The sequence below is a fragment of the Ostrea edulis genome, chromosome 5, assembly GCF_947568905.1.
Source record: "Ostrea edulis chromosome 5, xbOstEdul1.1, whole genome shotgun sequence".
Lineage (NCBI taxonomy): Eukaryota > Metazoa > Mollusca > Bivalvia > Ostreida > Ostreidae > Ostrea > Ostrea edulis.
The window spans coordinates 2202428-2221099 of record NC_079168.1 but is presented as its reverse complement, the minus strand read 5'-3'; the positions used below and the strand labels follow the sequence as shown (position 1 = coordinate 2221099).

At 35.7% G+C, this 18672-nt stretch overlaps 1 protein-coding gene across 11 annotated transcripts in view; it reads right to left on the bottom strand.

Annotated features, from left to right (window-relative positions):
• The window catches only part of LOC125650193 (leucine-rich repeat-containing protein 49-like), a 59703-nt gene that overhangs the window by 36964 nt on the left and 4067 nt on the right, over positions 1 to 18672 (bottom strand). For 5 of the 11 annotated variants that reach the window (XM_056166993.1, XM_048878249.2, XM_056166998.1 and 2 more), the window contains 6 exons: positions 17880 to 18006; positions 9872 to 10045; positions 7831 to 7936; positions 6172 to 6375; positions 3280 to 3346; positions 2145 to 2288 (listed from right to left, as the gene is read on the bottom strand). In XM_056166993.1, coding sequence (XP_056022968.1) covers positions 2145 to 2288; positions 3280 to 3346; positions 6172 to 6375; positions 7831 to 7936; positions 9872 to 10045; positions 17880 to 18006 — 822 coding nt within the window. Of the gene's footprint in view, positions 1 to 2144; positions 2289 to 3279; positions 3347 to 6171; positions 6376 to 7830; positions 7937 to 9871; positions 10046 to 10851; positions 12949 to 16811; positions 16826 to 17879; positions 18007 to 18353; positions 18423 to 18672 lie in introns of those variants that run through there. The other 6 variants (XM_056166996.1, XM_056167002.1, XM_056166992.1 and 3 more) reach the window with 5 other exon arrangements.

The window sequence follows — 18672 nt, the reverse complement described above, 5'->3', positions numbered from 1 at the left end:
TTTCCCCGACCACTTCAACGATTCACTACACATAGAAACCAACATGAGAGAATCCCCAGCATGCAAGCTGTTAAAAAAGGACACTTTCCATACTTTTTCTGGTCAAATGTTGATTTGTTGTTGAAAAGAGAGAAAATTGATCCATTACATTTTATTTGGTGTTGATTCCTTCCCCCCCCCCCCCCCCCCCTTTATGGAAGTATTTCTTAAGATAGTTTCACAAAGTACAGAAAGTCAATTCACAGCCAAAGTTTAGAGTTCAATTTTGTGTTCTTACCGGATGTAACAAAAATTGTAAATATGTATCTTTCAGATACAGTGTGGTATAACTTGCGTGATAAAAATATATAAGCAATTTATAAAGTTTTTGTTGTCATTATGACTTATTTACTTCTTATACCTATATTTTGTAATTTTACTCATTTCTTTTCATAAATATGTAGATTTTAATGTCACAAATTCGAAGATGTATATGACCTTCCGTGATACATTAGAAAAGACTTTACATTTTTATTTGCTATAACCAGGATTTACTATCAAACTATGCTGACTCTAAAACAGACCTGGTAATAAATCCCTAGATTTTTTTGTAGAAACAAGATGGGATGCGAGTGAATTGTACCCAAAATGTAATGAAAAATTAAATATCATTGAGAAACATCACATGTCTTTATAGCCAGTGCCATATTTTATCTGTGTACCACAACAGGTTCATGGCAGAATATTGAAAAAATTCCTAGGACAGTTAAAAAAGTGTCTATGATAGCATTCTTGGTTGCAAAACACCTGAACTTCATACAAATCATTTTCCAGTCTCGGAGAGAATTCTCAAAATAAAGTCCATATTATCCGTCTGTCATGCAATGTCCTATGAAGTCCAACAACCCTCCTGCTCATCAAACATCCTTTCTGAGACCTCTGTGGGTCAATCCTTTGACTATATCATCTTATAATTATGTTCAATGTCCTAGCTATACAGACTTATAAACTGAGCTTCTGATAGTCGTTAAGGAGTTGTAAGACAGCACAGTACCATGGAACTATCTAACTACACATACTTTGTCTCCAGAAAATCATACAGAGTTCACACTATACTATTTAACTTCAACAGCTCAGAGAGTCCTTTTCACCTGTGGTGAAAAAAAAATGGTTTGGTGAAAAAAAGACGGGTTGACTAAGAATAGCATATTGTAATTCTAAGAACTGTAATAACTGCTGAATGAGATAAATCCGAATGTGAACTTGTTCTGTAAATCTTTCATACCACTACAAAAACATTAAATGGCAGTGGTGGAAATGTAACACAGAACAACGCTATACACTCTGACCATTCTGTGGTAGAAAATTTCACAATTACATTCTTCCAAGCTGCATTTAAAATTTTTGATAAAATTTCTCATCTAAATCTTTTTAAATATTGTACTGATCATGACTTGATTTAACACATGACAAATTTACAGAATTCATGTCCCCAGCTGCAAGTTATATTTATTTGATTTAAGGGAGGTAATCACAGCTAGTCTCTGTACAGACTAAGGAAGGTAATCAGTCTCTGTACAGACTAAGGAAGGTAATCACAGCTAGTCTCTGTACAGACTAAGGGAGGTAATCAGTCCCTGTACAGGTTAAGGGAGGTAATCAGTCTCTGTACAGGTTAAGGGAGGTAATCATAGCTAGTCTCTGTACAGGTTAAGGGAGGTAATCAGTCTTTATAACTAGTCTCTGTACAGGTTAAGGGAGATAATCAGTCTTTATAACCAGTCTCTGTACAGGTTAAGGGTGATAATCAGTCTTTATAACTAGTCTCTGTACAGGTTAAGGGAGGTAATCAGTCTTTATAGCTAGTCTCAGTGCAGGTTAAAGGAGGTAATCTCCTCAGTGTGAGGGAAAAGGGAAAAAAGTAATTTACTTTACATCATTATACATGGTTGATCTGGTTAGAATCAAAGTTAGCTGTTTTCTCTCTCTCTCTCTCTCTCTCTCTCTCTCTCTCTCTCTCTCTCTCTCTCTCTTTCTCTCTCTCTCTCTCTCTCTCTCAGTAAAGAATTAAATTGGAAAGAGACACACAACAGCTAACAAGCAAAGATCCAAACTTTCCTTGAATCTAGCAATACATATTCCAGACTAAATTAAAGTCCACTCACCACTGTCTTGATCCGGTTTCGTCTCAGATTTAACTCCGCCAGACTGTCCATCCCCATCAGATTGTCCACGTTTACTATCTGGTTACCAGCCAGGTTCAACACGCGGAGTTCAGATAAATGGTTCAGGTTCTCTATCAGTGAAATCTACAAAATTTAAATCACATAGTTCTATAGAACATCTTTATTTCAAATCAACCTTAATTTCATAATCTGATATAGGTATACAGTAGCCCATGGACCAAATCTTTTACCTAACTAGTCACATTTTCAGCTTATAAAACTTTCATACCCCATTTTGTTCCTACCCGTGTGTGAACAAACCTAAACCTACAATACATGGGGGGTGCACATATCTTTATGACAATCTGCACAAAATGGACCTGTTCTGGCTCTAAAGGTAATGCTGTAAACAAACTTTAACCTACAGTGTATTCTATATAAAGATGCCTGCATATGACAAATTGTACTTTTCTGGTTCTTGGGAGGATTTTTTTCTTTCAATATTCCCAAATATTCCTATGTAAAATTTTAAAGCTGTTGTAATGTGGATCATGCTATGAATAAACATGAGCCTGCACTACATGAGGATGCTTGCAGATCAATATGACAGATCATACCCTTGTAGTTTTTGAGAGGATTATGATTTAAAAGAACTTGAATCTTCATAATATGAAGAAGCTTTCATTTTTGAATTCTTTGGTTCAGAGATTCTTGTCAAGATTTTGTTTAACACCCCATCCTATCTTCACTATTTCTTAATTATCTCCCTTTGGTGGGGAAATGACCCTTCATGTAAATAACCTTATATCCCTTTATCTAATGATACTTTATGGCAAGTTTGGCTGAAATTGGCCCAGTAGTACTTGAGAAGTCAAAACTGTGAACTGATTACATTTATGACAGACAACATACAAATAAGAGATGACTTCTCTCAGAAAAACTCAATTGAGATTTTAGCTAAGGTGAGCTACAGACACTGCCTGCAAGTCAAACAAAACTTGTACTGTCTGCAACATCACATGAAAGAGTCCTTGTGAACTAGGTATTTATTGGTTTCTCTCCCTTCATTACAGGTACAATTGATATCATATCCCCGCCTAGTGACTGAATCTCACTAGAATCACTCAATTCATACCTGATTCCCGTGTAAATCTAACACATCAAGTTTTGTCAGAGTATCCAAGTTCTCTATCTTCTTTATTCTACAACAAAATTGAAAAAAGTTTGTCATCAATATCATCTATAAATTGAGATGCATACAGTAACTATTATCAATCTTACTAATTCAAGTAGCCTCCCTTTAGCAAGTTTATTAATACTGAAATACAATAACTTCTTTCATCATTGTTATTTTCAAATTTCTATATTTTTTTTCATACTTCGTGTATTATCATAAACTATACTGATTGAAAAGTATATATTCCATGCATATTTGTTATCCAATTAGCATTTTAGAACATATGGATTGAATACCTTCAAAATTAAAAATTGTCCATCGGACACTTTTCTTCAAAAATTATTTATTAGTACACAGAATCCAGAAATGTGAGGTCAAGGTCATAGAGAAAATTGTAAGGTTCTTGCAAAAGGGACTGTGTGACTGATGTTTCATGAAGGCTCACATGTTCGTCATAAATTTGTTAACTGAAAACTTTAGAAATGTGAGCCCAAGTTCATATCGAGCACATTGTCACACTTCAAAAAACACATCTTTGTGTGACGTTTGATGAAGAAATTATCTGTCAAAAGTAAAGTTAAAAAAACAGGACATTGTTATCATGCTCTTACAAAAATATATCTGTATGAAGTTAAATGAAGAAATTTTCTATAGTTCATTAACAGGTGAGTTAAACGTAGTAAAAAAAATGTAAAGTTCGGGTCACATAAAGGTCAAGGTCAAACTATTTGAGTATAGTTGTCATGCTTTTACCATTACAAGAGGCCCACAGGCCTTATCGGTTACCTGAATACTAGTGAAAAAGAATCACTAATCCCAAGCGCTATGAAATCTAGAAAAAATTTTCTGTTCTGAATATCTAAGCTAAATTCTAATGTTCACCAACAGTGTAAAAAAGATGTGTTCTTAAAACTTCACTGCCCTCAAAGTGTATACACTGATGAAAGGCTTTACATAATATAATAGGTGTATTAACATTAAAACATCAAAAGATATGACTAATTTGGACTCATCCTAAAGTTATAACTAGGGTTATGAAATTCAACATTTTTTGTACATCCTTTTCTGCTATTCCTAAGAATGCATTTAGATTTTATACAGTATCAGCAAACTTACACATAAATACTATATACTATGTTTGGCCCTACCCTGGGGTCAAAACCCCTACTGTGGGGATCATCAAATTTACAATTTTGGTAAAAGACTACCTGCTCTTTCTAAATATCTATATTTAGTAAGTATGGCCCCTCCCTGGGGTCAGAACCCCTACCCTAGGGATCATGAAATTTACAATTTTGGTAGAAGCCTTCCTGCTCTACATAACTATGCATTTAGTTTTTCTTAAACATGTGAGGTTCTAGATAAGATTTTTGAAAATTTGTCAATTTTGGGCAGTTTTTGCCCCGCTCCTAAGGCCCCAGGGGTGAAGGAATCCTGAAATTTAAAATTTATATCCCCCTGTTCCAAAGATGCTTCATATCAAATTTGAAAAGAATTAGAAAGGTAGTTATCAAGAAGAAGTTAAAAATGTCTATTGTTTACATATTTAATAACTGACTATTTTGGCCCCACCCTGATACCAAAACCCTTACCCCTGGGATCATCAAATTTACAAATTTGGTATAGGACTACCTGCTCTTTCTAAATAACTATTTACTTTAAATTTAGTATCAATAGCACTAAAGAAGATGTTATTTAAGTGTTTTACACATAAACACTATATACCAAGTTTGGCCACTCCCTAGCGTTGGAACCCCTACCCCAGGAATCATGAAATTTATAATTTTGGTAGAGGCTTTCCTGCTCTACGTCACCATGTATTTAGTTTTTCTTAGACATGTGCGGCTCTTGAGAAGAAGAATTTTGAAAATTGGTCGATTTTGGGCAGTTTTTGCCCCACCCCTAAGGCCCCAGGGGTGCTGGAGTCTTGAAATCTACAATTTATGTCCCCCTTGTTCCAAAGATGCTTCATACCAAATTTGAATTGGACTGGTAGTTATCAGGAAGAAATTAAAAATGTTCAATTGATAACGCATGACGCTCGATGACAGACGACAACCAATTGCAATAGGTCACCTAAGTTTCCTCAGGTGACCTAAAAATATATATGTTCATGAAATTTAATGATGAAAAATCTTCTATATTTCATTCACAAATAAGTTAATCATTTGATAACAATGAATTTTATGAGATTAGATGCTATGAGGCACATATACATATGATATGGGAGGTCAAGCCCATAATTAAGTTCAAAGTAAAAATATTTTGGATATAGTTGTCAAGTTTTTACCATGATTCAGTACGAATATATGAGCTGAACACAAAAATGGGACAGAGAGGAGACAGAAGATGGACATGACCAAAGATGTCTCAGTGATCACATGAATGGGCAAAACGAAAAATGATCTCAACTTTGCCATCATGGTAATTAATTTCCCGAATTCCAATGAAAATTTCAGCAGCACATTTTGAGGTGAATACAGCACATGTAATCTATTTCTATACAATGCCCCAAATTTTCAAATACAATGATTATTCTGTAGAGCTCATTGTTACTACTGTAAATTACTTTAATTCCGCGAGACCTTATTTTCATATAGATACTATGATGTATTTGTTAATGAGACACAACTTTCGTAAAACATTATTTCTTGCTGAAGACTTCTATGTGTAAGAGTTTATCAACAAGAACTAAATTTTAGCATATGGTTAGTCTCATTAAATTTTGAGTGAAGAATGATCTCGCGAATAAAATGACATGTACAGTATCATGATATCAGCATGATAATACCACACCTATTTTTGCCCAACATTAACACTTAAAGAATGTAATCTGTGATAATACCACACCTGTTTTTGCCCAACATTAACACTCGGAGAGATTTTAGTGAGCTGAGTCCAGATATTTCCTCGATCTGATTGTCGTATAAATCCAGAAAAATGAGTCGTTTTAATGAGCTCAGATGCTGGATTTTGGTGATCATGTTGTGCTGGTAGTTCAACAGTCTTAACTGGTCCTCGCCCTCCAAAATTGGACATACTGACAGTTTCCGTCTGAAATAAAACACAAGCAATTGGTCAGACAGATAGCAGAGTACAAAACAGGAAGAACTATATTAAAGTCTCCCAACACCTATCTGCCAACAGTCTGACTTAACAACAATCTGCCAACAGTCTGTATCAACAACAACAATCTGCTAACAGTCTGTATTAACAACAATCTGCCAACCATCTGTATCAACACAGCAATCTGCCAATGTTCTGAATCAACATCAATCTGCCAAAAGTCTGAATCAACAACAGCAATCTGCCAACCATCTGTATCAACAACAATCTGCCAACAGTCTGTATCAACAACAACAATCTGCCAACCATCTGTATGAACACAGCAATTTGCCAATGCTCTGAATCAACATCAATCTGCCAAAAGTCTGAATCAACAACAACAATCTGCCAATGCTCTGAATCAACAACACAATCTGCCAACAGTCTGAATCAACAACAGCAATCTGCCAATGTTCTGAATCAACAACAACAATCTGCCAATGCTCTGAATCAACAACAACAATCTGCCAACAGTCTGAATCAACAACAGCAATCTGCCAACAGTCTGTATCAACAACAACAATCTGCCAACACTCTGAATCAATGTCAATCTGACAACGCTCTGAATTAAAACGACAACATGTGTACCTGGAAACAAAATCAAAACCTGATAAAATCAAACAAAAGAAAACAGACCAAATGAAATGTCAGCTTAAAGTTTTAGGATATGAAAGCCTTATCAAAATCCATTCAGACATTATGGCCAAGGTTAAAGTTAGACAGTCAGACAATAACAGGGGCATAAAAAAAAATGTACCCGATTTTTACTAAACTTGAATCCTCTATACCCAAGGATGCTATGTGCCATGTTCATTTGAAATTGGTCCAATGATTTTCGAGAAATCGAAAATGTGAAAAGTTTGCAGATGACAAATTTTGATCTGAGAAGAGGTAACAAAAAAAATCAGTAGATGATAACTTCTTTCTGAGTGTACATCCTTTTTTTCCACAAATGGTAGTTGTTTTTTTAACGACTGTCCTTTGTTATATCTGTCTAGGTTGAACCTGTCATTTGTTTAATTAACACTAATTATACCTGTCTAGGTCGAGCCTGTCCTTTGTTTAATTAACGCTAATTATACTAATTATACCTGTCTAGGTTGAGTCTATCTTTTGTTTAATTAACACTAATTATACTAATTATACCTGTCTAGATTGAATCCGTCATTTGTCTAATTAACACTAATTATACTAATTATACCTGTCTAGGTTGAGTCTATCTTTTGTTTAATTAACACTAATTATACTAATTATACCTGTCTAGGTTGAGCCTGTCCTTTGTTTAAATAACATTAATTATACCTGTCTAAGATGAGTTTGTACTTTGTTTAATTAACACTAATTATACACGTCTAGATTGAGTCCGTCCTTTGTTTAATTAACACTAATTAACACTAATTATACCTGTCTAGGTTGAGTCTGTCTGGGTTGGAGGATCTCTCCTCTGGAGTTCTGTAAACAACAGGAATGCCTGGGGCAGAGGGCGATTCAGCAAATATTACTCTATCTCCTGAAAGTATATCAAACTTAATAAAACATCAAAGTCCTAATGCAGGGGATAACATATATATAATAAATACACATATATATCATATAAAGCATAATGTTAATGTTAACCAAACACCATCAGTCATGAGCAATTCTTTTAAAAATTAAACATGTCTTTATTTTAATTAATTGAAATTAAGCATAAAATGGGACAGCTAAATACCTAAGACTGAGGGCAATATCACAAACCTAATATTAACACTTTGGCAACAAGGGCAATATCACAGTCCTAGTTACTGGTCACTTTACTGGGGACAGAGGGCAATATCACAGGCCCAGTAGACCGGTCACTTTACTGGGGGCAGAGGGCAATATCACAGTCCCAGTTACTGGTCACTTTACTGGGGACAGAGGGCAATATCACAGGCCCAGTTACTGGTCACTTTACTGGGGGACAGAGGGCAATATCACAGGCCCAGTAGACCGGTCACTTTACTGGGGACAGAGATGATCTAGTGGAATGGTTCTTTGTCTGGGACAAAGACCTCAAAAAGGTAAATGTTCTATGCATTGGACATTGGGCAATATCAAAGAACATTATACCCATATATAGGTTGATTAAGAAACGTTTTCCTTGCACTTAATGAATTGTTGTATAATAGTTAAGGATGATAAGACTGCGTAAAATTCTCTTTCTTACTACAATATACACGGAGTGCTGATTTGGCAAGATTTAATTCCACGTTACATGACATTGCTTCTATAATCTGCCTATTTCTGAGGTGATAATCTTCCTGACTAAGCTTATCAAAATATACTTTAGGATTTTAAATTCTAGTTCCACTCTAACCTCCCTATAGTAATGAATTATATTTACCAACTCCTCCAAAACAAACATTACAGATCATGCATGCGTACAAATTAGTTAAACTTGTAAAGTACATCAAAAGTACTGATAATGTGGGAAAAAAAAATTATATAACCTATTCTGTGCAATTTTTTTTTGTCAGCATAAAATTCCAAGTGGGTTTTTTTTTTTATGTGACAAACTAAACAAAAATCGATATATCATGTAAGTTTTATAACTTTACTGTGCAAGTTAAGTGAGAGAATATCTCTGGTAATCTTAGCAACAAGTATATACGCTTAATGTGATACGAGAGTTAAATCTTCCACCTATCCGTAAGTCAACACGCTGACTGGCGTTTCTATCAGATTCTGTCTCCTACGAGATTAAATGGTGAATATCAGACAAGATTAGACCACTTCAAACCTCTCCATCCACCCAAAAACAGTCCTCTCATAAAGGTATAATGACAGAACACAGCACAGGTTTAAAACAAGATCGTTAAAGATACACAATACAAAAATTCATCATCAAAATTTGAATTTAAATAAAAACAACTTTATTTTCAGATTTAAATATTGATAACAAAAGTTTGTAAACCTTATTTCTTTCTGTCAGTAATTATAAATCACAATTTTGCAACAAAAATTTTTGACACCAAAACGACAGCTAGTATTGCTTTAAGAATGGCAAATTTTCAACAAACACGGTGCTTTCAGTCCATGAAGGTAGGTAAAAGGTGACCAAAATATAATTACCTGAAAATTCAAAATAACCCTCTAAAAAGATAAATCAGTTTTCAGAGAAGGAAGATCATTATAAGCAATCTATGATATCAACATTTTTTTTTGCTAATGATAGAAATGTTAAGATCAGAATATAATTATACGAACAGTGGTATAGCTAAATAAATACACAAATTACACATAGAACAAAACAAACACAGATTTTCTTGTATACATAACGAAAGTTTACAATCATCAGCAGTTAAAGGTGTAAGCTCGTGCAAAATTACACAATTACTACTCAAATGTCACACGGACGACTCAAATTTACATAAAGAAAACAAATGTGAAAAATTTACACTGCAAAAAGCAAACCTCCACAAACCTGGCAAGAAAGCAGGGGCTTTTTGCGTCTTTGGGGACAAGTTTGCGCTAGAGCGTGAATTTCGGCCGCTCTCCTCCGTGTCCTGAATGATATCTGGGGTGCTATAATCGTGAGCGCAGGCAGGTGCTGGCACTATGGGCTTTTTGTTAGCTCTATAGTGAATCGGAATTTTTTCTGAAATCGAAAAAATACAGACCCTTCACCACTGACTACATACCCATCCTGCACCAGGTGAGAGTTTGTGAGGGTGCATTGACAATACAGAAAACACACTGCCTAAAAATTACTAAAAAGATAAAATAAAAAACAACTAAATTAGTTGAATATATGATATGCCCCTGAACCATTTTTACAGGAGAGAATTTATCAGTTTAATGATAAAATGCTTATTATTAATTTCCAAAAATTGGCAGATTATCAACCCACGATCATGACAATTAGTTACATGATAAAAAAAAAATGATAAAGGGAAGTAACTCTGGTTCAACTCTTCATCAGCAGCTTTGAGAAACAGTGGATTTGGAGTTTTCTGGGATTATGATATTTCGTATGTATCACAATTATGACTGGGGATTTTTCCAATCTGTCAGACTGATGTCTGTGGCACAGAGAAATAATCAGTGCTACATTGGGTTAAATATTCCTCTAGGCCTGAATGTGTTCCTGGGGTGGATAAGAGGCAACTACAGAACATTCCAGAGGACATAACAATTCCATTCTCAGCCAGTTTCCAGTATACTGACCCCGAGATAAGCATGTGAATTTCATAAAACTCATACTCAGGTGTAAAACTTATCAAGCCTCAATAATTATGTAGTAATACCATTACTTTTGTTAAAAAATCATAAAAAATGTTCCTTCTACCTCCCCCTTAAAAAACCCAACCTGAAACGATGGGTCAATGAGGGGTTGGGGGTGAGGGTGAGATTAAAAAATAAGGTCAATAAGCTAGAATTGGGCAGGAGGGGATGGGGATTTACCTCCACTAAGTCTGGATGGCTGCTGCAACCAAATTACTTCATAACTAAGTGGAATCACACTGGAGCTCGACTTTGATCTCTCACGCTTATATCGCATCATGTTTCACGGCTCAGTAAATATCTCATCAAATATATCTCACAGTGTCTCACGCTTATATCGCATCATGTTTCACGGCTCAGTAAATATCTCATCAATAATCATCAAATATATCTCACAGTGTCTCACGCTTATATCTCATCATGTTTCACGGCTCAGTAAATATCTCATCAATACTCATCAAATTTATCTCGCAGTGTCTCACGCTTACATCTATTGTCCTATGTATGGGTCAGTAAATATCTCATTGATACTCATCAAATATATATCTCACTGTCTGGCATAAGATCCATCAAATAACTATGTAAATATCTCAGAATGTCGATGATTCATTAAATATATCTCACTGTCTGGCATAAGATCCATCAAATAACTCAGAATTGCATCAAATAGCTTGCCAGATTGTTACACAATTTGTTAATTATGTCTTGTTATGTCACATGACTCATCAAATGTCATCCGTCTTCTCAGAATGTCATCCGATGTGTTGCTCAAAACATATCCAAATGTAACATAATGTTCGGAATCAGATGAAAACGACATTCATGGAATAAAAATAAAACATTGTAAATCAGAATGCCCCATAGTTAACTTCATTAGAAATTAATAGTAAGGTGAGTCCTTCAGTTCCAATATTTCTGAGCAGAATGTGGCATCCTTCACACTTTCAACTGAGCTGAACACCTCCATATTCCTCATTCTGACCAATTCAAATGAAATTGCTTAGCTCCATTTCCCTATTAAATATTTATTTAAATCCCAGTTCAACAGATGACATAAGACACCGAAACATACTTAATTATTCCAGCAGAAACATTAATCTAAATATTCCAATCTCCAATTACAGAATTCCACGACTGAAATTGGTATCCTGAATGTGTTGATGTCAAACACCATAACTCATGATTTAAAAAACCGCAGAACTCTGAAAGTACGACAGATTCCCTTTAAGAATTAACCTATGCAGACTAAATATTCCCCTGCTAAACTTCTATATCCTCCATTAAAGAGTAGAAAATCTCTCTATTATTGAGATCTCAATGCAGAGCAAGAAATACAAACTCCTATTGTAATTTGTTTAAAATCAATAGGAAGCATTTGGAAAAAATTGTTTCTAATCACAACAATGAAGCACTGGTGTAAGTCTTAAATCTGATTGAGAATCAAAGAAAACAAAGCTTTGTAAAAATGTCCGTCCACCCCGGAGGATAAAGTGACCTTTAAACGGAACATTTCTATGATATACGTAAAATGTATGTAAGAAATATTGATTGGCTGGAATACACTATCTGCTCAAGTTAAAGGATAATGATGAATATGTTATCAATATGAAATATCAATACCTCTAACAAAGAAATACCAACCATCTCAGAAACCACAGATTAATCTGATGAAAAGAAAACTCGGGTCTTACTGCTTTCTGTTATAGAAACCTATTTCTATTAATTTCAATCCTGTAATTTCTTTCTATGTATTTAATCAACTAAAACTTCCCTCTCTCATGAGACTCATATCATCGAAGTGAAATTCAACATTAAATTATAGATGCAAAATATGCTGGATTTAATCAACTCTTAAGCAAGCAATCTCACTCAACTTCAAAAGCATTGAAAAAGTCCACAGAATGTACACACATACAGGTAATGCATAAAGTATCAATAAATTTATGAAAGAAAAATTCAATCTAATGATTACGATTTTTTGAGGAGTGATATCAACTCACAAAAAGAATTTCAAGATTTTCCCTCCATCCTGAAACCTCATTCTATAAAACTTGTCTGTTAACTATAATTCTCAATATAACATCACTGATTCACACACTTAAAGAAAAAAACCCACACATCCAGATGATCTTGCCCAAAGTGCATCACTAAACCATTAAACTGAAATGTTGAATATATCCCACTTTTACAGGTAATCACACCAAAACCTCTCATTGGGAGTTTACACTGAGTATCTCGTCAATTTCTATACACCTGTGTGCTCTGACATCTGCTGTCCTCTTTAAATGTCCGTTGTAAACTTTAATAACTGTTTATTCTGTGATTGACATTTGATCACACTGTCAGGGGCCGGGACACAGCTATCAATGGGGAACCAGCTTATCCCTTTCAAAGTCAGCCCCGATCCGTGCTTTATCAATAACCCTGGATTTATGATTTGTTTTCTTTAGAATTCTGCAGAAATCTTCAGAAAGTGAGCTAAAATGACGAACCACAATGCTGAATTAAACAATGATAAAACCTCTCTGATTAATTATTAATCAAGATCCCCTGGAATAACTCTTACAGAGGAACTTTATAAATGCAGCATTGAGAGGTGTGGTACTCTTCTGAATAGATTGGAATGTGATAGTCATAGCAATTACATGTTACTGGTTCACAAAGTACTGTACAAGTACAAACAGTACTAAATCTAATTAAAATTAGCTGTTTTGAATCTGCTAACGCTTCTCAAGAAGCGGATTCAAAACAGCTAATTTTAATTAGATTTAGTACTGTGTGTACCAGTACAAACAGTACTGGCACTAGTACAAACAGTACTGACACTGGTACAAACAGTACTGACACTAGTACAAACAGTACTGACACTAGTACAAACAGCACTGACACTGATATAAACATTACTGAGTTGGTATGCACAGTACTGTACTAAAATACACAGTACTTCACTAGTATGTTCTGTACTGGTACTAGTACTGTAGCATCACAAGTGATATGTCAAGAGACACTATGACAATGTGGTTACAGGAAGTGTGTGTAAAAAAAAAAAGGGGGGGGGGCTGTCTGACCTACTTTAGAGTCGAGAAAGGAACTATATAGCTTCATAAGTGTGGAGGCAGATTACACCTTGACCCACCTGATGACAGAGCGGTCCCCATCTTGATCAGCCCCAGGGGGTCAGCAATAGTCTCCCCTTAACATAGGCCTGCAAAAATGGCTACTATTACAAGGAACTCAAGCCTTCACACAGAGAAAGATGATGATCATGTAACATTCAAGCTGGTATTCAGAAAACCTAGATCTTGCCACTGCTAAAAATAAGTTCAAGACCCTGAGCTATACAGGACTTTTTTAAACTTAGGAATATCTAGGATTTAAGATTTTAGATACATCTCTTTCTTTTTAAAAAAAAATTTTTATAGAGTAATATCTTTTTGATTTTTTTTTCACTTTAAAGTTTTCACATTATAAGTTCTAAAACAGTACACAGTAACCACCCCCCAAACATAGTAAAAAATATTTCCCTCAAAATATTCATAAAATTTCACAAGCCAAACTTGATCCAAACTCACCAGCAGGTGCTGAGCGAAAGGTCCGGGGAAAATAAAACTGCCTTCCCATCGTGCGATAATCCCCCATCATTTCAGCACACAAAAAGCCAGACGGTGCAAGTGTAACACTTTCTTACCAAATTTAATTAATTAATGTTTTAAGTCCTTCTTTACAATGTACTTTGATTAAAAACAGGTACACAATTTTAATTTGAGTAAGAGTGAGAGCATAATAATCATTAAAACCTTTTAATCCTTATTATGGATCCTGGCTAAAAAGATTTGTAATAAGCTGACATTAAGGGCCTATATCTTGGGGAATATATGCTGTGCTGGAACAATACAAATCAGATTGGATCTTTTTAATGAGGTTAATGGGTGACCAAACTTTTATCATGCTAGATTTAAAATGGTAGCACAATCTTCACTCTGCAATACAAATAAAATTAAAAACTCCTCACTCTGCCATACAAAATTCTTGTTCAGATTGCTGATTTGAAGCCCTAATATGTCCAAGGATAAGCCCTGCCCTGCCCTGGTGGGGTTGAGCAGGGGCAAAACTTCTGTCACCATTGTGAACAAGTGAAAACAACGAACAATGATCAATCTCATGAATCCTATAAAGACTACAAAATTAAAAGAAGGACAAACATGGACCCCTAGACACACCACAGATGGGATTAGGTGTCTAGGAAGAGTAAGCATCCCCTATTGACTGGTCACACCCATCAGTCATTAGCCTTACATCTTGGTCCGGTAAACAGAGTAATCTGTAGTCAAAATCAGTATGCAAAAAATGGCCTAACATTTGGTATAAAACACGTCAGACAACATTCAACACAGTGATAGCTTATATTTGATCATATTAACAACCATCGAATTGGCAAAAACCTGATTTGAATGAGACTGTTGAAACCCTGTAACATCAACTTATTTGTTAGTAGCCTGCCTCGATTTAGAATTGATCATACCCAGAACATGCTCTCATGTATCAAATCAGTTGAGAGACATAAACACCATATGCTGGTGATAATAGTTTAATGGCAAACAATTTGACATTTTTTTTCAAAATCAGTGTGATGACTGTCACATCCCTTTAACTCCACCCCCTGGGGTTCTGAATAACATGTGATGATTGCCACATCCCTATAACTCCACCTCCTGGGGTTCTGAATAACATGTGATGATTGCCACATCCCTTTAACTCCACCCCCTGGGGTTCTGGATAACATCCCTTTAACTCCACCCCCTGGGGTTCTGAATAACATGTGATGATTGCCACATCCCTATAACTCCACCTCCTGGGGTTCTGAATAACATGTGATGATTGCCACATCCCTTTAACTCCACCCCCTGGGGTTCTGGATAACATCCCTTTAACTCCACCCCCTGGGGTTCTGAATAACATGTGATGATTGCCACATCCCTATAACTCCACCTCCTGGGGTTCTGAATAACATGTGATGATTGCCACATCCCTTTAACTCCACCCCCTGAGGTTCTGGATAACATCCCTTTAACTCCACCCCCTGGGGTTCTGAATAACATGTGATGATTGCCACATCCCTATAACTCCACCTCCTGGGGTTCTGAATAACATGTGATGATTGCCACATCCCTTTAACTCCACCCCCTGGGGTTCTGGATAACATCCCTTTAACTCCACCCCCTGGGGTTCTGAATAACATGTGATGATTGTCACATCCCTTTAACTCCACCCCCTGGGGTTCTGAATAACATGTGATGATTGCCACATCCCTTTAACTCCACCCCCTGGGGTTCTGGATAACATGTGATGATTGCCACATCCCTTTAACTCCACCCCCTGGGGTTCTGGATAACATCCCTTTAACTCCACCCCCTGGGGTTCTGAATAACATGTGATGATTGCCACATCCCTATAACTCCACCTCCTGGAGTTCTGGATAACATGTGATGATTGCCACATCCCTTTAACTCCACCCCCTGGGGTTCTGAATAACATGTGATGATTGCCACATCCCTTTAACTCCACCCCCTGGGGTTCTGAATAACATGTGATGATTGCCACATCCCTTTAACTCCACCCCCTGGGGTTCTGGATAACATGTGATGATTGCCACATCCCTTTAACTCCACCCCCTGGGGTTCTGGATAACATGTGCTGATTGCCACATCCCTTTAACTCCACCCCCTGGGGTTCTGGATAACATGTGCTGATTGCCACATCCCTTTAACTCCAACCCCTAGAGTTCTGGATAACATTTCATGAGTGCCACATCCCTTTAACTCCACCCCCCTGGAGTTCTGGATAACATTCCTTTAACTCCACCCCCTGGAGTTCTGGATAACATTCCTTTAACTCCACCCACTGGAGTTCTGGATAACATTCCTTTAACTCCAACCCCTGGAGTTCTGGATAACATTGTTTGATCTTTATCTCTTAGGTATACATACAATCTGTACATGATCTGTTACACTTTATGAGAGACATTAGTGTAGTGGTTATCTGCTGAGGAAGAGATGAACTTTGGTGATTAAAAAAAAAAGCCATTTTCAGTCGTGCTTCATTAGTCTTTAGGGGGGTGAGCTTCCCACATCGTTACCTACCTCTGTAACTCATACTGTAAAAATAGCAAAACACAAAAGGAAAATAACAACACAGAGCTGACATGTAGTACAAAGGAAATTGTCCATTTATCCATCATGTTAAAGGCAGTTTATGCATCATGTACGTTATTGTGGTAAATTGGGCATGTTTATTAAGACGTAAAATAAAAGTTATTCTGTTTCTGGTAACCCAACCACCACTAAATTTTATCCCTACCCTAGAATTAATTCTAACAGATTAATAATGATTGCATTTTTGTTTATGTTGCAGGATAACCTCCAAGGTCTGTTTTGAAATATTATTGTCAAGGCTTTTATATTTCAATCAACATTTCGAGACTTATTTTTTATCATTTATTAATCATTGTCTTCTTCTATGCTTGCTGAAAACATAGAGGGTACCAAATTTTGATCTTTTTCATCAAAAGTCAAAAAATCTAGAATAGACAGTCATTTATGAGTTTGTAGCTTAGGATCCCCAGATCTTTTCTATAAATAGTTTGGAAAGCAGTGTATACACTTCTCATCAAATTAAAACAAAAAACACCAAAAAAACCAAAAACAAACAGAAAGTCAATTTAAGGGTCCAGAATAGTCTCATATCATGCACAGTCTGTGTTCTTTACAACATCAATACAGGTACAATTGTACATATAAGTAAGTGAGGCACAGTATATATTGTCTATACAGAAATGCATCAGTCCTTCGAGATTTACAAACTGTAGTGTAATATTTTACCACAAGACTATTTTCACCTTTTTCATAGTTACATGCAGCCAATGGCAACACATTTGAAAGAGAACTGAAAATTTCACAAAATCAACTCATCAAGACTTATTGTATTCAATGGTATAATGATTTTTCGCAAATTTTTTACAGAATCTGGGGAAATTTAGTGAAAGAGACGTGATTTGTAACTGGGGATTTTAGTTTGCTGAATTTTCAGTTATATTATAAACCTGGCTGTAAAAAAGTCCTGTATTGATAGGATAACTCTATAAGTACCAGAAGGACTGAACATTACTGCAGAGAGAGTGACCTTTGTGTACTAATAGTGCACCCCGTTACCTGCAATATGGTTAAGTGTGAAGTCGGGCGGACCTTGAGGGTAACGTTTCATCATTGTGTCGTTGTTTGGGATCTGGGTGGGACGGAAGACAACTTGTTCTTGGGGCTGAACAGACTTCTCAACGAGCTGAAATTTAGTAATTTAAAATGAAAATAAAAAAATTACTAACAACGTTAATTATGAAATCATGACAGCCACATACATAACTATATATATTTGATTCTGTTCGGATTTTTTAAAATAATATAACTGGATTTTCATTAATGTGTTACAATTTCCATAACATACTACTAGTATCACATAATTAAGAGACTTGCTTGATACACAAAAGTATTCGGAAACAAGTTAAATTAAATTTCCGACATTCACACAGTGACACAAGCACAAACACGGCAAGCTCACATCCATCTAACTTTCATGCAGAGTGACAATAACACAGTAAATCACTTGAATTCAAATATCAAAACATTTACAGGCAGCTCAAATGTTCTCAAAGGGACACCTCTAACAAGTTTGTTGTAATCCATTGCTAAAGGAATAGCATTGACTTCCTATGAATTTATCTCAGCTGAGAGTCTGTCATTTCATTTTTCAACCTTCAGAAGAACGCAGTATATCTTCTGTATAATATAGAAGCGTTAAACAGATTCCTGCAGATCTGTTTTATAGATGTCAGACATGTTTCACTGATTTAATACAATTTGTATAACCTTATAGAAATTCATTACATGTTTTACATTCAGAGAAATTACACAGTCCGCCTTGTTGATATTAACACATCTTTGAATATTT